This window comes from Myotis nattereri, assembly GCF_964212035.1.
Source record: "Myotis nattereri genome assembly, chromosome: 8".
Taxonomy (NCBI): Eukaryota; Metazoa; Chordata; class Mammalia; order Chiroptera; family Vespertilionidae; genus Myotis; species Myotis nattereri.
This window is the reverse complement of record NC_138083.1, coordinates 11,476,318-11,497,699: the sequence shown is the minus strand read 5'-3', so window position 1 is coordinate 11,497,699 and position 21,382 is coordinate 11,476,318. Positions and strand designations below refer to the sequence as shown.

The 21,382-nt window shown below is 52.1% G+C and overlaps 1 protein-coding gene across 1 annotated transcript in view; it reads right to left on the bottom strand.

Annotated features, from left to right (window-relative positions):
- The window catches only part of ATP9A (ATPase phospholipid transporting 9A (putative)), a 120,216-nt gene that overhangs the window by 9,478 nt on the left and 89,356 nt on the right, over window positions 1-21,382 (bottom strand). The window contains exons 15-22 of the mRNA XM_081096742.1: window positions 18,410-18,571; window positions 10,197-10,289; window positions 9,034-9,117; window positions 7,549-7,719; window positions 6,061-6,159; window positions 4,041-4,130; window positions 3,824-3,968; window positions 2,593-2,657 (exon numbers count right to left, since the gene is read on the bottom strand). Of these exons, the coding sequence (XP_080952868.1) occupies window positions 2,593-2,657; window positions 3,824-3,968; window positions 4,041-4,130; window positions 6,061-6,159; window positions 7,549-7,719; window positions 9,034-9,117; window positions 10,197-10,289; window positions 18,410-18,571 (909 nt within the window). The remainder of the gene's footprint in view (window positions 1-2,592; window positions 2,658-3,823; window positions 3,969-4,040; window positions 4,131-6,060; window positions 6,160-7,548; window positions 7,720-9,033; window positions 9,118-10,196; window positions 10,290-18,409; window positions 18,572-21,382) is intronic.

The following is a 21,382-nucleotide window of genomic DNA, read 5'->3' as shown; positions in this document are numbered from 1 at the left end:
AGACACTGTAAGGAGATCTCCCGAGAACTTCAATAAAGAGATTCTTTGGTTTCAAGCTCTACACAGTTGGTGGTCCAAGTCTAAATTTGATTTAAAAAGAGGAATTTATTTAAACAAAAAACATTCCAAATCACAGATAGTTATAATTTGGAGGTCAAATGGATGTAGCATTAAGCCTTGGGGGTAAGGCCCACACCGTAATGCTCATCAGAAGCACAAAATCGCTCAAAGACAGGCATTTTATAACGCTCGGTCCCCTTAAGAGTTAAAAATGGGGGGGGGGGAGCGGGGGCGGGAGGATCAGATGCTACTAACAGTATTAAATGGAACATTCCTGAACATACATGGCAGCTTTGCACATTTATAGAAGCGGAAATAATTTACAGTGCAACCATGTAGTGGAATTTTATCATTTTAAAAGGTCCATGACGGATGCCACTTATGGGACAAACTGATCAGATGCAACAGGGGATGCAAATTCCCCTTAGGTGCTACTCACACCAAAAACACAGAATGTGAATCAAATCAACCTCACCCACAGGTAGCGGGGAGAACCCACAACTGTCCCTTCGTTGGTTCCTGGAGATACTTTCATTAAACATTTTGAGGACGACAGAGGAGAATGAACTATGAAAATTATATAATGTTATCTCAACGTGGCATTCGGTGGGGGGGGGCATATAATGTTATTTTGAGTACGTAACATAATGTTCTTTTTCTTAAGAGGTCCATGCTAAAGTAGTTAGGGGTAACGCATTATCTCGGCAACTGACTTTCCACTGATTTGGGGGCTGGGGGAGGAGAGAGAGAATGAGGCAAATGTTAACAACTGGTCAGCTGAAGTGAAGAATAGATAGGTGCTCACTGCTCTATTTCAACTTTTCTGAAGGAGTGACATCTTCAAAATAAAAAGTTTGAGGGAAGGTAAAAAAAAGGACGGATCTACATGTTCTGATGTAGAAACAAATCCAAGATAACAGATGTCATCAAGTTGCATTAAAAATGCATAATGTTGCTCAGCCACGCGTAGGTCAGTGGTTGAGCATTGACCTATGAGCCAGGAGGTCACGGTTCGATTCCTGGTCAGGGCACATGCCCGGGTTGCAGACTTGATCTCCAGTGTAGGGCATACAGGAGACAGCCGACCAATCAATCTCTCTCTTCATTGATGTTTTTATCTCTCTCTCTCTCTCTCTCTCTCTCTCTCTCTCTCTCTCTCCCTCTCCCTTCCTCTCTGAATCAATAAAAATACAGTGGGGCCTTGACTTACGAGTTTAATTCATTCCGTGACAGAGCTCGTAACTCAAATTACTCGTATGTCAAATCAAAAAGTGAACGAGTGAGACACGTGATGCTGGGCTGATGTTGTGGTGTTCACTGTGACGTTCGCTGCGCCAACTAGCGGTGGGGTATCTGAAGCTGGCTCGTAACCCGAATTTTAGCTCACAACTCAAAGCAAAAAATCAGCCGAGAGATGGCTCGTATCTCGAAAAACTCATTAGTCAGGACACTCGTAAGTCAAGGCCCCACTGTAGGTATTTTTTTTAAAATGCATAATGTTTCTAATTTAAAACTATACCTGAAAATAATATACATGCATGTGTAAGATATGCATATGCATGAACGTACGTATGTGTATTCAATATATGCATACATACATATTCATAACCAGCAATATACACATAGACAAAAGTTCTGAATAATAAACAATGTTACCACTTAGATGAGACTATCTAAAAGACACTTCATCTATTTCTAAGTTGTTCTAATTTTTTACAGTGACCATTTCTTCCTTTCATTCTCCAAAAACAAAGGTATCAGAGTATAATTTTTAGGGGAAATGTTTTGGCTCCACATAGACACCTGTAAAGAATTCTATCTATTAAACTCAAGTGTCTTCCTAAAACCTGCAACAAAGGAGTCCGTACAGAGTTCAGACGTAACATTTCATTCGCGGTCCCTTAACCAGAAAGGGTGAAAAAGGAAGAAAAGGATGAGCCAAATTCATGAGGACACGGACCAAAATGTAAGGGGAGCCCCCGGCCCTCACCCAGGGCCGTATTTTGCACCCCGTTCTGGCAGCTGGTGGCCACTATTCTGGCAGAGAGTCACTGAGCGGCACAAATTAGAGAGGGCAGAGCAAACTATGGGAGGCAGCACACAGCTGACAAGGAAAGAGATGGAAAACTGTTGTAACAAACACTCAAAAGAACTGCAGGCCCCGGGCCTTTTAGCAAGCGCCCACCACATCCCATTCTCCCACACCCCGCTCCGCACACAGTGTGACAACTCGGGCTCCAACTGACACCACCACCCCAGGGAAAAGTCGGAAGCACATCCAGTACCCTAAGATTATGGCAAAAACCTTCTTTATTTTTAACTTAGGTTTTCGCAAGCAAAAAATCAGCATTTGTCTGCAGGATGCAGTGATCCGAATTCTGACCCCAGGGGGTAAGGCGGGGTCGTCAGGATGCAGGGTTCCTTACAGCACATTCCTAATGTGCGATTCCCAGAAGCACTGACGCTGTGCCTCGGAGAAGAGAGAACTCCACGCCACCTGGCACTGCCACCCGGCACCCGGCACCCGCTCACCTTCCCCTCGACGCCCACGCCGCAGTCAGACTCCTGAATCATACTGACGTCATTGCCGCCGTCACCTATGGGCACACAGACCGGAGAAACAAGTCAGAAGTTGGGAGAGACAAGAAACTTGGTTACTTCCCATAACCACACCAACAACCTGCGGCACGGGGTTCCTGTTTGACGGCGGGCGTCAGAGGGACCGGTGACTGGCTGAAGGTCCCTGCCACTCCGCAGCAGCAGGGGGTCTGTGTTCAAACCCCCCCACCCCCACCCCGTTTACGACCACCACCGGCCTGCCTCTGATGGGGGCTGTTGTGGCAAGCACTTTTTAAGTTACCCTGTCTGATCTCGTCAGCTCCACCGGAGAAGAGCGCTGTAGCTCTCCCACTGACCATGAGCAGACAGGCTCAGCGGCTGAAGGGAGCCACCGGGCACCCAGCCAGTAAACACCCGCTTAGAGCGGCACCCAGATCCAGCGCCCTGTGTGGTCTTCACCCCTCAGCAATGCTGCGCCCCAGGTCGCTGGCGAAGAAAGTGCCAGCTAAGGAGAGAAGCCCTCAGGCACACCTACCTCCTCTTTCTCAAAGGGAAAGAGCAAAATCATAATTATAACAAAACAGAACCAAGTCCATAGAGGAAAATATCAAGACCCGAGCAAGGTGGCCTGGGGAGTGTGCAGAACACAGCCACAGGACCCAATTATCCCGCCAGAAAATGGACCCAGCAGAAGAGCGGGACAGGCTCAAGCTGCAGCCTACCCGCCCAGGTGAACTACCCTACCTACCGCCCAGGTGAGCTCCCCTACCTACCGCCCAGGTGAGCTCCCCTACCTACCGCCCAGGTGAGCTCCCCTACCTACTGCCCAGGTGAGCTCCCCTACCTACCGCCCAGGTGAGCTCCCCTACCTACTGCCCAGGTGAACTAGCCTACCTACTGCCCAGGTGACTAGCCTACCTACCACCCAGGTGAGCTCCCCTACCTACCGCCCAGGTGAGCTACCCTACCTACCGCCCAGGTGAACTACCTACTGCCCAGGTAACTTCCCTACCTACTGCCCAGGTGACTAGCCTACCTACTGCCCAGGTGACTAGCCTAGCTACTGCCCAGGTAACTTCCCTACCTCCTGCCCAGGTAACTTCCCTACCTACCGCCTAGGTGACTAGCCTACCTACTGCCCAGGTAACTTCCCTAGCTACTGCCCAGGTGACTAGCCTACCTACTGCCCAGGTGACTAGCCTACCTACTGCACAGGTGAGCTTCCCAGTGCGCTCCTGCAGCAGACGCACGATCTGGGCCTTCTGTGTGGGGGCGCAGCGACAGCAGACCACGGCCGGGCACTGGCAGGCCAGCTCCATGAACTCGTACTCGTAGTACTTGAGGCAGATCTGTTGGGGAGGGAGGGGGTCAGCAAGGTCACTTCCCTCACAGCAGCAGGAAGGGGCACCAGGCGGTCCTACCTCCAGGGAGTCTCCAGAGATGACCAGGGCACAGTCGTGTTTCCTGCGGAAGGCGTTCAGCTCGAGGTGGGCCTCGCCGCGGTTGGTCACCTGGAAGGGAGCGAGGGGTGAGGCGGCCTCGCTCTTTGGAGACCGCAGAACAACAAACAGTGGCTTCCTGGAGCCGCATGAAGACAATGGCCACTTGGCCAAGGACCCCTGCCCCTCTCCTGCCACCGGACCCAGAGCCAAATTAAATCCTGTTCGTGATGATTCTGTGGGGACCGGAGAGCCTGTCTGCCACCTTGCGTTTCCCCAGGACGGCTGTGACCACGTAAAAAAATAAAACAAGAACAAGAAGGACTGCAGGTTCCTCCTGTGCCAGGCCTGCCCCACTCCCGTGTTTCCCCATGCATTTCCCACAGGACGTCACGCTCCCTTACATGTAAGGAAAGTAAAGCAGGGCATGTGTGTCAGCCTGCCTGAAACACACAGTGAGAACGCTGCGTGCGGGCACCCGGCAGGGGACGCCGGCTTTCCAGGCAGGACCAGACGTGAACTCCTGTGGGCTCCGTGGGCCGCGAAGCAGCCTCCGACAGTTATGGAAACAACGGGCGTATCTGCGTTTAGGTAAAACTGTTTCCCAGAACAGGGAGCTAGCACGAGAGCCACGGTCTGCGGGCCCTGAATTCTAGGACGTGCAGTGGACTCTCATGCGCTGTGAGAGTTACGCTCTGTACGGCCCCGCCCTGAACGCTGAGTCAGCAACACGGCCCAGGCCCCAGCAAGCACAGGCATGGCTCCTGCCAGCCTCCGCTCACCGTATCTCTTGCCACCGGATCAATGCATAACCTCGTGTTATATGTGCTACTGCTTAAATGTCTTTTTTGAGGACATCTGTTGATCCCTTAACACTGAGCTCATGGCCAGCAACATTGGACGCGGGCCTGAGAGAGGCTTAGCTAAGCCACGCATTTCCTCCGTGAGGCACATACAGCCCGCCTGTGCTTCGGAGCAGCGGCCATCCCTCACCACTGTGCTGGGGCCGTTTCACACGGTGAAATCGCTAACCAAAAGCACAAAAATGCAAAACAGTGGCCCGACATGGACCGTGCAAAGGACACTGTGTGCAGCGTGAGCGCTGAGACGAGACGGCGGACCCACCCCGTTCGTCCTCCGCGGACGGGCACGACCCGGACGGCACCACGCGCACCTGACCCCGGCGACTCGGAAAGCACCTGACCCCTGCCTTTCGGGTCACAGATCGATTTTAGCGAGTGGCGGGTTTGTCAGCAGATCCTGCGAACAAGGAGGATCCACCGCACCTGCCTCTCAGCAACACTGCATGCTGCTCCCCACACAGCTGGCCTTCTTGGAGCTTCTACGTGCTACGGACCACAGGCCGGGGTGAGAGGAGACCCCCAAACACCTAGGTCCCTGCAGCTGTTGGTACGGTGGCTCCGGTTTCGGAGGAGTGGGACCCTGCCCCAGAGGGACCTGCTCCTCACCTCAGCTCAGTAAGGCCAGGCACAGCCCCTGGCCTCCAGCCTCGGGGCGCCTAATGCCTGCTTGTTTGGGGCCACGTTTCCCGTGCCCACCCAACACACCTCCTTCTACAGGCTCCCAGGTGTTCCTTCAGGCCAATACTGTGATCTGGACGTTATTTCTTACCCCAGGACTGGCCTTCAAGGACTTGGTGAAACCCTGGACTCCCAGGTACAATTCCACATGCATGTGCTTATCTGCATCCTTCATGCCACCTGCCTCACTTCCAGCAGCCTCTCAAAGGGCCCACGACCCCACCAGGTTAAGGCCACGCATCCACACAGCCGGGACGGGACGGGGTGCTCCGGAGACACCACCGGAAGGAGCCTCCGGCCTCACTGGTTCATCAGTGATTCCTCCCAAACTGACCGTGGAAGCCCGCGCCCAGCAGGTTAACGTGCTCCCCTCTTGGGGCCCCCTCGAGGTTATGAGGTCACGAGGTTACAGGCAAACTGCAGCCACACCCCCAGGAGGCCCCCCGCAGAGAATGCTTTACCAGCCGAAACACGTGGATGTCTTGGTTTCTGGTCACCAGATGCGCGTTCTTCGCTGTGCACGTGGCTGTCTCCAGCTTGTCCCCCGTCAGCATCCAAACCTGGAATCACCGCATGGAAGAGGTCCCCGCGGTTAGTGTTGTTAGGGGCGGCCTGTCGCCTGCGTCGGCCGAGTTTCCCGGAACATGGAGCTGAACTTAGTGTGTCCCGTTTACCTCCTCGAGGCTCACGGGGGCCCCCACACGTGACAGGAAACGCCCCGTTCAAGGCCGTCAGGACGCTGCGCGACCACCCCTGGTGGCAGCAGACGCTGGGCCACACGCTTCAGGGGACATCGCAAAGCCCGGCCTCTGGCCTCACAACCCCTCTTCTGGGAATTCTTCTTAAAGTCATAACTGATCTCTAAGCAAGGGGAGCCTGCATGGGTGAGGGGTCACTTCCGGGTCCCACAGGAAACACGGACTTGTCGCGGACACATGGTCTTTCTGCCTGGTCGGACGCCGGTCAGGAATCCTGTGGGGTTAACCCTGACTATAAAGCGCTGGCGGTGGACCTCCAGGTTCCAGCCTCGGAACAGATCCCTCACTGCTGTGGGGGCAGAGGGGTGACTTGCCCCAAAGCCGCACAGCGAGGTCCCAATAGGGAGGTCCTGGAAATGGCCCAGGGACAAAGTTTAAACACCACAACGCAGTAGAAACGGGCCCTCTGACTTCAGCCCGTTTTTTTCAAAATTGGGATCTCGCTGTCAGTTTCCTATGAGCCGAAGGTACGTGACAGCGTTCGGTTTACAAAAATCCACGCTCGCACACACGGGAGCCCCCGATGGGCACAGACGTGCCCGGAGCACCCTTGTGGCCGGTCTTAATCCACAAGCTCGCATGGCCCAGCTCACACGCGCTTCTGCCGCACGCAGGCCAGAGGACGCAGCCCAGAGCTGCTTTGGGGCGGAGGCGGGTGGCCAACACATACGTGTTCTCAGGGGCGCTGAGCCAGGAAGTTCGCTGATCCTTTGCAGGCTCCTCAGACACCCTCTACTGGCCTCTCCCGATCAAACTACTGGACATTTGGGGGCCCCAAAGAGTAGAGTACAACATGTAAACATGGCAGTTGCTGGGGCAGGCGGTCACTCTGTTGGGTGGTCACCCATCCACCCAGACGCACAGACAGACGGCTGGCTGGCCACTCACAGGGGTATAGTGGACACACTCGGCACGGAGGGATGAGGAGCCGCGGGCGGTCCTGCCTGCGTGGAGCCCGGCCCAGTCAGGAAGGACAGCCAGGAAAGCAAGCGCGCAGGGCTGCCGGGGCGGGAGGTGACGAGAGGCCCACCTGAGACGGGGCTGGAGTCCCTGCACGCCTGGCTCCCTCTGTCACACGTCCCCCCCTCTCCCATCCCCCACCTTCGCACCCCGCTCAAGGGACAGCTGTACAATTCCGGAGCCCATTCCCCGGGGGGTCGCTCCGCAGCCAGGCCGCAGCAGGCCACCTACCTTGATGCCGGCGTTCCGCAGCGTCTCCAGCGTGGGCCGGACGTCCGCCTGCAGCTGGTCCTCCACCCCCGTCAGGCACAGCAGCTCCATCTCCATCTCCAGGCTCTCGATCACCGTGGCCACTTTGAGGGAGCGGTCGTGCACGCTCAGCTTGGCCTGCACGTAGCGAGCCTGGGACACCGCAGGGGACACGCTTAGGGTGGGGAGGTGCAAGGCTGTCCGACGCCGAGTGGGACGGCATGCTGATCCCACCGCGGCACCTGGTGCAGCCCCCAGAGGGATGACATGGAGGCTTCAGTCCCTCCCAAGTTCACAGTCCAGACACGGGAATGGACAGACCTGAGTTCCACCCTTGGCTCTACACCCACCTGCTGTGCAACTTCCAGCAAGTGGCTTAACTTCTCTGAGCTTCTATTGTTTTCACCCAGAAGCAGCAATAACAGCCCAACCTCACTGGGTTGTTGCAAGGATTGGCACAACTCAAGAGCTCAGAAAAGCAGTAGGTTCTCCGGCACAAAGCACACTTTGTAACCAAGCATCCTTGACAAAGTACCACTTCAGAAGACCATCGACCCAACCCTTCAGTTTCTCCCCTCTTTCCAGTGCTGGCAAAGACCTAGAGGAAAATCAAAGGCCCCTCATGGGCCGACTCCAAACTGATGCCTTTAAAATGGAAAGGAAGGTGGACTTGATCAAGGCTAGGCCTCTTGTTAATTAAAACTGTACGAAGAACTCACACATAAAAGAGACAGACAAGCACAGCTTCTCTGGGTAGAACAGGACAAGGGCCCAGGGCCTGACCCCAGCCTCACCCCTCCCTTCCCATCTTGCATGCATGTGCGCGCTTGGCTTTATGCCAGGACTGGGGACCTAACAAAGACACTTCCCTTCGAGGGACAGTCTACGGGACAAGATGACATATTTATGCTGGAACCCTTGGCTGTGCAAGTCAATGATCTAGTTCAACATTAATATTTTTTACTTTAAAAAACTAGGGCCTCATTCCAAATTTTCCAGGAAGTGTGCTATGTGCCGATGACCAGCCTAAACGTTGGGGATATAAGAGCCAAGCAGAGTAGCAAAGTGCTCTCAAAAAGACTCTATTCCAGAAAAGATATGTTAATGTTTATGTATATGGTCATTCTAGATGTTGTTAAGTGCAATAAAGAAAGTTCAATGGGGTGAAGGGTGGAGAGTGTTGAGGTGGGGCTGCTTTAGATGGGGAGTCCAGGAGGACTTCTCAGAGGCGGCGGCATTTGAGCTGAGAGCCAAAGGAAGCGAGGGCGTGGGCCACGGAGCAACAGGCGGAAAGAGAGTTCTGTGCACTCAGAGAGCAAGTGCGAAGGCCGGGGACAGGAGTGAACCTGACTGTGCTCGGCAGTGACAGGAGGATGGCAAGAGCGGGAGGAGCGAGGGGCAGTGGGAGGAGATGTGACCGGCAGGTGGGCAGGGCTGAGAATAACCAACTGTCACAGGACCACTCACCTCGAAGTCCTGATACTGCTCCTCGGCCAGAGACTTCTTCGCCACCACGAGCACCCGCAGCCCCTCTCGGGCCATGTTCCCGCACTGTGAACAGAGGGCGGTCAGCGGGGCTGCTCGGAGGCTCTGCCCCGGGCCCTGACGCCCGCTGAGGAGGGCCAGGCGCTGAAGGGGACAGGCCCCTGCCGTGGGGACAGCGCACCGCCACCAGACCCTGCCTTCCCCAAAGCCGTGTCCCTGAGTGAACCTTCTAAGGGGAGGTCTTGGCATGACCCACAGGCCACACGGCTACAGTTTCTGTGATGGGCACCGTTTGTTCCGAAATTTAAGTCAAGGGTGTAACACTGCACAGGAAAGTCTGGGTTTCCGGCTTGCTGGGGAAACGGAACCTCTGACACGCTGAGCACGTGTTCCCAAATAACCGCGGCAGCTGACGGTGACATGCGGCCGCTTCCGTGGGCTGCCGGAAAGCAGGTGTCGAGCTGACACCATGCCCGTGCCTTTCACACACAAAACGTGACCCTGGCAGGAAAACATGGCCCGGCCAGTTCCGTCTGTGTTACCCGCCTGGCCCTGTGGGCATTGGTGTTTGCAAACCACCCAATCGAAGATGCAATATCCACACCCTTTATAGTCACTTCCCATGAGTGTGTGCTGGACCCAGTGGCCTGTTCCCGGCAAAGAGTGTGGCGAAGTGAGGGGAGGTCCCTACCGAGGGCAGGCGACGTCCTCTCCCCGCCCCGTCCTGCTCCCTCGCTTCCCCCGCTGACAACGCCAGCTGCAAGTTGGGAGCTGTCCCACGGGAAGGTCCATGTGGCGAGGAACGTGGCAGCCTCCGGCCAACAGCCACCAAAGAGCAGACTCCTGCCCGTGACCACTGAGTCCGGACAGGGTCCTGCCCCGGCTGAGGCTTCAGATGAGACCCCAGCCCCAGCCGACCCCTTGACTGCAGCCTGTGAGAGACCCGGTGGAGGACCCAGCCAAGCTGTGCCCACATTCTTGACCCATAGAAACGGTGAGAATTGAATGTGTTATGCGAGGCTGCAGCATTTTGGGGTGATGTGCTACGTGGAGAACGAATACAGAGACCCCCCTCCTGACCCCCTGTGAGGGCAGGCCTTCAGAGGTGCCGGCAAGGCCGGTTCCCACGCCCACATCACGCTCACCTCTTCCTCCAGCCAGTCGTTGTACTGCACGATGCCAGCCATGACGACGTCGGCTCCCTTGATGTAGAAGGTAATTTCCCCCGTTGATTCATCCTAGAGGGGCCGGAAGGCAGGAGTGAGCGGGAGGAGCGCCCGCCGGCTCCAGTGCCCGCTTCCCCTGACAGCTGGTGCGCCCCGTGTGCTCAGCAGACGCCCATGTTTTCCACTTGGCCAGAGATAAAAAGCCAGAGGGGACCTCGCTTTGGGGCAAAGGCCACAGAAAATAGCAGAAAACTCAGAGCATTTGAAAAATTATTAAATGATGAAAGCAAGATCAAAAGGATGTAAGAACTTTGTTTGTTTGTGTTTTTTCTAAGTAACTACCATTCCAGCAGGAACAGCTCCCACGCTGTAAGATAACTCCGTTTACACACTGGCTTGCCAGTGTCACCACGGCGCCCCCACCCCCAACCCCCACCACGCAGACCGGAGACAATTCCCTGGGCCAGGGCTGCTCAGCCCTGGCACCATGACACGCGCCTGGAGAACTCTCTGCAGTGTGGGCAGGGTCTCCGGCAGCATCCCTGGCCCTCCACCACCAGACACCAGCAGCACCCAGGGAGACCCACAAAATGTCTCCAGACATGAACACATGTCCCCTAGGAGGTAAAACCTCCGCTGAAAACCACTGACCTAGATGATGCCACCCCCTCCACCCTCGACGTGTAGCTGAGCACTGGGCTAGGGAGTTTCAGTTCACCTGGCCAGGCTTTCTGGGGAGTGGGTAACCCACTGTACAGCCATCAAATGTCGAACCTGGTACCAGCCCCAGCCGATCCCCCACGGGACAAGCTACATCTTTTCTCTAAACCTCGGTTTCCTCACCTGTAAAATAGGGACCCTAACAACTCTTACTGCAGAGGTGAGTGTGGCTTAAACGAGACCAACTACGTAGAGCACGTAGCAAAGGGCCAGACACACAGGAAACGCTCCCCCCCGCCCCCGCACCCCTTTCCGCTTGAGAGCTCAGCCTCCCGTCCAATGTAAATACTGTGTTGACTGTCTCCTCAGTCACACTATATGTGGAGAAGGAGGCTTATCAGCACAGTGGTCCTCAATGGGGGTAATTCCCCCCACCCACCCCTGCCCAGAGACATGGGGCAATGTCTGGAGACATTTTTGGTTGTCAGAGTGGGGGGCAGGGGGCGTGCTGCTGGAGCCTAGTGGGTACAGACCAGGGAGGCTGCTGAACATCCTACAGTGCACAGGACAGACTCACAACCAAGAACCACCCGGCCTCAAACGCCCACAGCGTCAAGGCTGGGGACTGCTGGCTCTGAGGGATGATGAGGAAATCGCTGGTTCTTGCCCCTTACACGACTCTTTCCTCGATGATGCCCATTATGGGGAGGCTGGAGGCTGGAGGCAGGGAGATGGGCAAGGGAACTGAGCGTGGCCATCACCACCACCACCCCACCACCCCACCCCCACCACCCCACCACCCCCCCACGCCTCCCGGGGCCTAAATTCTACTGCCCAGACGCCAGAATGCGTGCCTGTTAACGCTTCATACAAAGGAAGAACACACCGCCAAATCAGTGGTACAGCTTCCTCTTTTAAAATAACTTTCAAAGCCCTCTAATCACTGAGGATCTTTTTAGAACAACATGATTACTCAGAAAAGCACCACCCTCCACGCAGCGCCCCCTGCGTCTGAAAGCTCGGGGCGGTGCGCCTTATCGCCGACAGATCGCGCCCAAGCTCGCGGGTGACTCAGGCCAAGGAGAGCTGTGGGGTCTGAACATGAAAGCCTGGAGTTTTTCCCCTTCCCCTTCCCCTTCCCCCGAATGGTGCTGAACAAGAGAACCGTAGGAAATGAGGCCCTCCCCGGCTTCCTCTCCTCCAGCAGGGACTCGAGAGAGCTCAGCCTCCCGTCCAATGTAAATACTGTGTCGACTGTCTCCTCCCCTTAGTCATTTCCTCCCACCAAGTTCATCACCAGGTTACTTCGTTCCCATATTATGGCAAGATGACGCTATAAATTTACAGAGATCTGCCGGGTGTGTGGCATTGTTTGGGGGCCTCATCTTTTTCCACTGTGGTCTGGTGCTGGCACCTGTTCAAAGGCCTCTTCTGTTCAAACAATGACAAGGGGATGATCTACGCCAACGGCCCGACTGCATCGCTCCACGTGGGGAGGCGGTGGAACATCTTGTGCAGAAGAAAAGCAGGGCAGGCTTGTCCCTTCAAAAGGACAAGCACACAAGCCCCGAAGAAGCTGGTTCCTCTGAGCCGTACCCACCTCCTGAGAAGAGAGACTCACGCAGACCCGACCTCGCTCTGTGAGCGCCAGACGGTACCACCACGTCCTGCCCAGGAGCCCACACGTTTGAGAGGGCTGATGAACCAGGCGAGAGCAAACCCTAACTCAACAGTCACAAAATAAACCAAGAGCTTCTATCACTGACTGAAACGTCGTCACATCAGGTAATGGACGGTGACTTTCAAATAACAGACAGGATACATGGACACGTTCGCACTCAGCTCCCGGGCCCGCCACAGTGAACAGCAGCGCTGGATTCTTTGTGAGGAGGCTGTCCTGGCCTCCACCCACCAGATGCCACCCTTGGAGCTGTGACAACCAACACTGTCTCCGGTACTTGCAGATGCCCCTGCGGGCAAGGTGGCCCCCAGCATGAGAACCTGAGTGAAAGTCATGCAAAATGCAAAACTGGTCCAAACGCCCTGGGTGCTGACTTCCACCCATCAAAAGCAAAGAGAAAGAGGAAGACAGGTCAGAAACCAAGAAAAATTAGCAAAATAATACGCATCGTGTCCAAGACAGCCAACCCAAGATGGCTGCTCATACATGTACCTTCAGCAGCAAGAAATGAAAAACAACCTAAGCACCCAAAAATATATATTCAATTAAATAATGGTACACTTTCTTCCAACAAAACACCATGCACACATTAAAAGTCCTGTTTAAAAATCATGTTTTAACAATAGGAGAACATTTTCACCATGCATAGCTCACTGGAGAGGAGCAGTTTAGGAAGCCGCCTGTGGAGTTCAATGCCAACTTTATAAAAATGGTCACAGATATGCACACTCATACGCTTGGAAAAAACTGATGGGAAATTCTCCGAGAAGGTTACAGCAGCCGAAAATAAAGACAAGTAGTTTTGATCTTCTTCTTTATATAATTATTTGTTCCAAATGTCAACTGAATGCTGACTTTTTCATAACCTGGGTAGGAGGGAGTGCTGTTTTCAGATGATGCATTTGCCCACCCAACAGTATCCCACTTCCAGGCATGAGTCCTGTTCTTGCTGTGGGAAGACGCGGGGCCACACCTAACAGAGTGTCTGGGAATGAGAGTCCCTTCCCACAGAGGAAGGGCGGGTGCACGCTGCCCACTCGTTCTAGGATGGCTGATAGGGGGCCAGTCCTGATGATCCAACCCTGAAATGACTTTAGCAGAGCCCATGGCCTCACACTTGGAAAAATAAAGGCTGGAACGAAGTTAAAGTGATTCCACAGGAGAAAATGGTTCTAATTCCCCAGGATTTACGCTGTGGCTCCGAGGCCACGGGTGCTCCCGACATCAGATGTGTGCTGCCGATGCGGAGGCCCTGGGTCATAGAGGCGGAGACCAGCGAGAAAAGCAGCCGGTCTGTGGGAGGGGAGCTCCCTCCAGGCCCCCAGTGCCAAGGACACACGCCCCATGGAGTGTAAAAGCACCTGCTGGGCCCAGCCAGCATGGCTCAGTGGTTGAGTATCGGCCTATGAACCAGGAAGTCACGGTTCAATTCCCGGTCAGGGCACATGCCCAGGTTGCAGGCTATTACTACTATTCCCAATTCCTAATACGACTATTACTAACGGCTGTAATAGAATCTACAACTTGGATCCCTAGGGCAAGAAAGACTTGTGTAGATAGGGTGGTAGAGATCCTCATTTGTGGGGTGTTTTTTTAAATCCAGAAAAAAATGAGACTCTTATTCCAAAGATTCTCATGATCTGAGGCAGAGTTTTCTCCAGCCATGCCAGATAGTGCACGGAACCTTTAAACACACCAGCAACCGCCCAATGCTCAAACAGGACTGGATGGCACCAGGTCACCTGCACGCACTGAGCGCCCCGGTCATGCTGGTGGCCGGCCAGGTTTAAGAAGAAAGTGGCCTATGACTCCAGGGCTCCCAGGCTTCCCTGGACGGAAAGTGTGGTCTCTAGGAGTAAAAGCGCAAGTAGGCAGACAAGACGCTCATTCCGACTCCTCAGACAGGCAACACTGTAAAAGTCTGACACGATCCAATGTGGGGGAGCATGGGGGGGACTGAGAGTAGAGCAAGCCCTTTGGGGAAAGAGCCGAGGATGCCTGGCGGAGTTAAAGATGTGCAAATTCTACAACCCAGCAACTCTCCCTCTGGGAGAACTGCATAGAGAAACTGACGTCTGTACGATGGAGCCTGGAGCAGACAAGGCTACGCAGAGCTGTGCTCTTGCTAGTGGCAGCTAACTAGTGTCTATCAAGAGAGAACCGCAAAAGACGGAAGGAAGAGGGGCATAGTCACAAAATGCAGTACCAAAAATCAGCTAAGCTTAATGAAGTGGGTGTAAATTTAGCATTGTTTAGTTAGTGTTAAACAAAAAACAGGAAGTGCAAAAATGATACATAGACTACAACGCCTCTTAGAGAGAGAATAAAAATATGTAACTCCATGATATACATTATTTATACTCAACATGTCTGATAACAGTATTTTAAAATTCCTAAGAATGAGGAACTTGGTGCAGGAGACACTTCTAGGAGTGGCAGATGGGGAGACTTCGACTGAATGCATGTTCTATTTCTTTAAGAAAATTTCTGAGCTACAATCCATACAAAAATATGGGTGTGCCGGGAGCCAGTCCATCCTTGCTGTTTCAAGGGACCTGGCATATATGGCATACTGTTCTTAATATGTTTGCTCACCTTCTTGTGTTTTAACCAAGGTCACCTCTCTGAGAAAGGTTGTTTCCCCAGGTAGGGATTTTCCCCCTGAAGTTAGGGAGGGAATAAAACCCCTTAACTAAGTGCCAGGTGGGTAATTAATCACTTTAACTACGAACAATCATGCTTAAGCTACATAATCTTTACTCCCTGGAATGGAGATAAGAAACGCCCTAACCTTTGGAATAGAGATTGATAGGATTGGAATCAACTGGTATAAATACAGATGTAACAAGACAACAGGACACAGAACCTAGACACAGAACCTACACAGAACCTAGACACAGAATCTAGAGAAGAACCTAGAGACAGAACATGGCAAAAGATCCTGGACAGAAACTGGCAACAGAACCTAGAGACAGAACCTAGCGAGAGAACCTGACTGAAGAACCTAGAGACAAAACCTGGCTACAGAACCTGGATAGAACATGGCAAGAGAACCTGACTAGAACCTGGTGACTGAACGTGGCTGGAGAACCTAGACAGAACTTGGCTGGAGATCCTGGCTAGAGATCCTGGCTAGGCTGCTGATCAACTGAACGCTGCCTCCGTGTCATTCCTTCTTCGCCGACTCCGTCCACACCTTTGGGGACCCCTGGACCTGCTGGGGTTGGACCCCAGCATGGGTGAATCTTAGAAATAAAAATTTGAGGAAATAAATTCAAATTCAAAAGGGTATCTACTGTACAATTTCCTTTACATAAAGTTCAACAAGAGACAAAATTAATCAATGACAGAAATGGGACGGTGGTTATATCCTTGTAGGGAGGGGGATGTAGTGAGCAGAAATGGGGCACGAGGGAGCTAAGGGTGATGGTGGGGGGCTTCTGTTCCTTGCTCTGGAGGCTGGCTGCATGGGTGTGTTAACTTTGTAAGCACTTGAGGTGTACACATTTCAGATGTTTGTGCTTTTCTCTGTGTATGCTTAGTTCAATAAAAGTTGCAAAAGCATAAAGAGAAGTTCTGAAATAAATATGGCAAATGATGCTGAGTAAACATTTCTTCAATAATGTTGTGACTGCACAAATGAAAACCCATTAAAAATATTTAATTTTTAATTATTTTTAATATTAAATATTTAATTTTTAACAAGGACGTCAAGACTATTCAATGGGGAAACAATAGTGTCTTCAATAAACGGTCCTGGGGCAACTGGAGCTCCACATGCAAAAGAATGAAGTTGAACGCCTACCTCACACCATATACAAAAACTAACCCCAAAGGGATCAATGGCCTAAAAAGCAAAACCTACAACACCCTTAGGAGGAAACATAGGAGTAAATTCAAGTCCTTGGATTTACCAATGAACTCTTAGATATGATACCTCGTCAAAATCAACAAAAGAAAAAACTGACAAGCTGGACTTATTCGAAATTAGTAACTTCTGTGCATGAAAGGAATTTTATCAATAAAGTAAAAGACAACCTATAGAATGAGAGAAACCATTTGCATATCATATCTTGGATAAAGCTCTAGTAACCAGACTATCTACAATAAAACAACAAAAAGACAAACAACCCAATTAAAAAGTGGGCAAAGTCCTTGAATAGACATTTCTCCATGGAAGATATACAAGTGGCCAATAAGCAAATGAAGATGTTCCCCACCATCAGTCATTAGGGAAATACAAATCAAAACCACAATGAAATGCCACTTCACAACCACTAGGATGGCTGTAATTTAAAACATGGAAAATGACAGTGCTGATGAGGATGTGGAAGAACTGGAACCTTCGTATACCGCTGGCTGGAATGTAAAATAGTGCAGCACTGCAGAAAGAGTTTAGACATTCCTCATAAGTTTAAAAATAGAATTACCCAGCAATTGAGTAACTGACCGAGCATGACCCAGCAATTCCACCCTGAAGAACTGAAAACAGGTATTGTAATTCTTGTACATACATGTCCTGGCAGCATTAGACACAATAGCCAAAAGATGCAAACAACCCAACTGCCCATCAATGGATGAATGGATAGCAATGTGGAATATTATTCAGCCATAAAAAGGAATGAAGTATTGATACCTGTTGGACATGGATGAACCTCGAGAACATTATGCTAAGTGAATGGAACCAGACACAAAAGGCCATATGTTCTGTGATTCCACTTAATATATGAAATGCCCAGAACAGGAAAATCCATCGAGACAGAAAGCAGGTTAGTGACTGCCAGGAAGTAGGAGGAAGAAGAGACAGTGAGTGAGGGAGTGGCTGCTTAGTGGGTACAAGTTCCCTCTGGGATGATAAAAACATTCTGAAACTTGACAAAAAGGTGCACAGCATTGTGAATATTCTAACTGCCACTGACTTATACATTTAAAATGGCTCATTCATGTTAAATGAACTTCACCTCAATAAAAGATATACATTTAATTAAACAGAAGAGCATACAATGGAAGTATATTCTTACCAAGAAGTGCCCAGTCTATATTCCTTAGACCAGTGGTCGGCAAACTACGGCTCTCGAGCCGCATGTGGCTCTTTGGCCCCTTGAGTGTGGCCACGAAGTTTCAATCGCACTGTACGTGCGTGCCCGCATGTGGTATTTTCTGGAAGAGCCACACCCAAGGGGCCACAGTTTGTCGACCACTGCCTTAGACCAGTGGTTCTCAACGTTGGCTGCACATTAGAATCACCTGGGAATCTTGTTAAAATCCTGATTTCTGGGCCTCATCCTCCGGAAATTCTGTTTCTTTGTTACTAATGCGTGGCCCCACCCCATAACAAAGAAACAGAATTTCTGGAGGATGAGGCCCAGAAATCAGGATTTTAAAGATTCCCAGGTGATTCTAACGTGCAGCCAACGTTGAGAACCACTGCTCTAGAACGGGGTTAACAAGGAGCTGACCAGCTGTCTGATGAATGAATGGCTTTTCTGTCTGCTTAGGCAGGTTCTCAACCTGTGGGTCGCGACCCCTTTGGCGGTCGAACGACCCTTTCACAGGGGTCGCCTAAGACCATCCTGCATATCAGATATTGACATGACGATTCATCACAGTAGCAACATGACAGTGATGAAGTAGCCACGAAAATAATCTTATGGTTGGGCCACCACATGAGGAGCTGCATTTAAAGGGCCAGAAGGTTGAGAACCACTTGCTTAGGGACTCACGTTCCCTTGTTAGTTTGGGCAACGGAGGACATGATAAAAAGGGGTCGGAAGAAGGTCAAGCCACGGGGACACTCACGGAGCACTTGGGGGTTCTGAACTATCCCCCGTCGTACGCAGAGAGGACTCACCCGCACGATGATGCCCATGCGCTTGCTCTCGTAGGTGAAAGGGAAGATCTGCAAGATGGTGAAGTTCAGGATCTGGTCGCCAGGGGTCCTCAGCTGCATGGAAGACTGGTCTCGGTCCACCAGGGTTAAGCCCACACTTTCGGTCCACTGTACCAGGGCCACCTGCGGGTAACACGGGTCGAAGGTCAGACAGGCTGAGCGTCCTGGTGCAGAGGCCAACCACAGGAGCACAACGGAGGGAGGGGGGCAGACAGGTGAACTGAAAGCAGCCCCTGTGTCCCTGGGAAGGCTGTGCCAACCCAGTGACGGCGTCCGCTCCCCCGGGCTCCTGGGGCTCTGCACTCACAGCTGCCCCTAGAGGCACGACTCGCCTTCTCTTCCTGGCCCCACGGCAGGCCATGCCAGAGCCCAGGCAGAGCACGCACAGGGTTAGGCGTGACTACAGAGCGCTTCGCCACAGATCACTTCTGGGAGAATCTGTGCCACGCCAAACAACTATCAGGACAGACGGGGTGGCCTGACCATCAGGCTCCTGTTTAGGTCTCATGGATACTCACCCAGATGGGTGTTTACAGCAGTTCTCAACTGGGCAATACTGCCCCCCAAAGGGCATTTCAATATCTGGGGACATGTTTGGTTGTCACAACTGGGGGATGGGAGTGTGCTACTGGCATCCAGTGGGTGGAGGCCAGGGATGCTGCCAAACACAACACAAAATTATCCCCAGATGTCCGTCCTGCCGAGGCTGACAACACTAGTCACACAGACGAGGAAGGGACAGAGGCCAGGGCCAGGCGGGCACCTGCAAGGCGGGCCCCTAGCAGTGGGCCTGGCACCCCTGGAGGCATGATTTGTCAGGCGTCCACCCCGACACACCGTCACCATCAGGAAGTTGATGGGAGGAGTGGTAGGAGGTTTAACAGTCGCCAACGATGCCCACGTCCTGATCCCCAGAACCTGTGACTGTCACCTTACGAGGCAAAATGGACTTTGCAGATGTGATTAAGACTGAGGGCCCTGAAATGGGAGAATCTTCCTGGCTGTGGCCAGAGAGAAATGTGAGGACAGGAGGAGGGTGAGACACAGGTGACGGTGAAGCCAGAGGAAGGGCCACAGACCTGGGAAGGTGGGCAGCTTCCGGAGCTGGGCACACAAGGACACAGACCAGGAGGAACGCAGCCCTGAGGGCACCCTGATCATAGCCTGGCAAGACCCGTGTCAGACCCCTGACCCACAGGACTGTAACAGTAAACCCCTGTTGTTTTGAACTCCAGATTTGCAGCGATTTGCTACAGCAGCGATAGGAAACAAGTATAGGAGGCGCCGGGTTTAATGCCAAACAAGCTGCCGTTTTATTCCATCCAAGTTCAAAGTCATGGTGTCTACAAAAGAAACAAGAAAAGGCACCCTCCTTCCTTTCTTCCTATGAACCGATCTTTAGGGAAAGACAAGGGGGTGGATTTTGGGAGAGTGTCGACTTGAGGAGGGAGGGAAGCTGACAAAGTTGGCACACGAGAGGCATCCATCTGAAATGCTTTATCATCGTTAAGCCTGGTGGTGAGTACATGGCGTGCACTAATTACCCTCTATAACTGTCTGCATGTCTGAGATGTTTCATGATTATGGTTATTTTTTTCATCGAGGGGATGGTAGATAAAGAGTCGCTTTTCCAGGAAACCTAGTAGCAGCAGCCACCAACAGCGCCTCTATTTTCTCGGGGTTCGCCCTGAGTCCCCATTCCTTTCCCCAAGAGACTGCAAAAGCCACAAGGAAGCCGCCCCCAGCTTGGCACCCCAGGCATCGCTGCGGCTGAAGTGCCACACCTGAAGGTGGGGGGGGTCAGGCTGGAGGTCAAACCCGCCCCACCCCACCCCCTTCCAGGGCCTCTGAAATCGGGGCCACAGGGAAGAGTCCTCATTTCTGTGCCCACTGTCACGGTTGTGTCTGTACAACCCTGGTGGGTGCTGTGCTCAGAGGCCTAATGGGCTTCTGTTGCTGATATTAACGGAATTCACATTAGAAAGTTCTTCTTGGAGAACAGGAAACTCCACCCTGTGGTAATCACGTCGCAGCAAGCCAGCCATGGTGAAGGGAGCGAGCTTCCAATCTGCCAGGGGAAGCCGCGGTCACGCTGCTCCCCCACCCCCACCCCCCCAAAGCAAAGGCCAGTCCAGTAACGATGTTTTGTTTTGCTTTTGCTATTAACCTGCTTAAGTCTCTGTAAATGTATTTGCTTATTTAATTCAATGACCCTGACCTTCAATATCCCTGGCCTACCTGCTAACAATCTTCTTTCAAAGTTTAAAACCAGCCCGGCTGGTGTTGCTCAGTGGTTGAGCGTCGACCTATGTATGAACCAGGAGGTCACGGTTCGAATCCCAGTCAGGGCACATGGCTGGGTTGCGGGCTCCATCCCCAGTGTGAAGTGTGCAGGAGACAGCCAATCAGTGATTCTCATCACTGATGTTTCTACCTCTCTCTCCCTCTCCCTTCCTCTTTGAAATCAATGAAAATTTAAAAATTTTTAAAAATTAATAAATCAGTAAAGACCCGTATATACAAAGTAGTCCCATCGGTGTACAAAATGTTTCTGGGGTGACACGTGAAGAGAAATACATCTAGCTTTCACTTGCATCTTTCCACACTGCTGACGTATTTTAAGCATGTACATGCATTTCTTTTATTTTTAATTAAGTAAATAAAATATCCCAACAGAATACAAATACCTAGATACACACAAACCCAAAAAAGCTTAGCTAAATTTACATCCTCTACGTACCAATTTTATGTGAGAAGAAAAATCCTTCTTCACATTTCAAACATGATTGTTATTAAAAGAATTTTTTCACTCTTGTTTCAAACAGCTGGTTCAAACCCAACTTTATCGTTCTGAAAAGATGGTTAAAGTCTGTGATACTGGGCTTCGGGGAGACCTGCTAATCCCCCAAAGCCTGTTCCTAACTTCAATGGAGA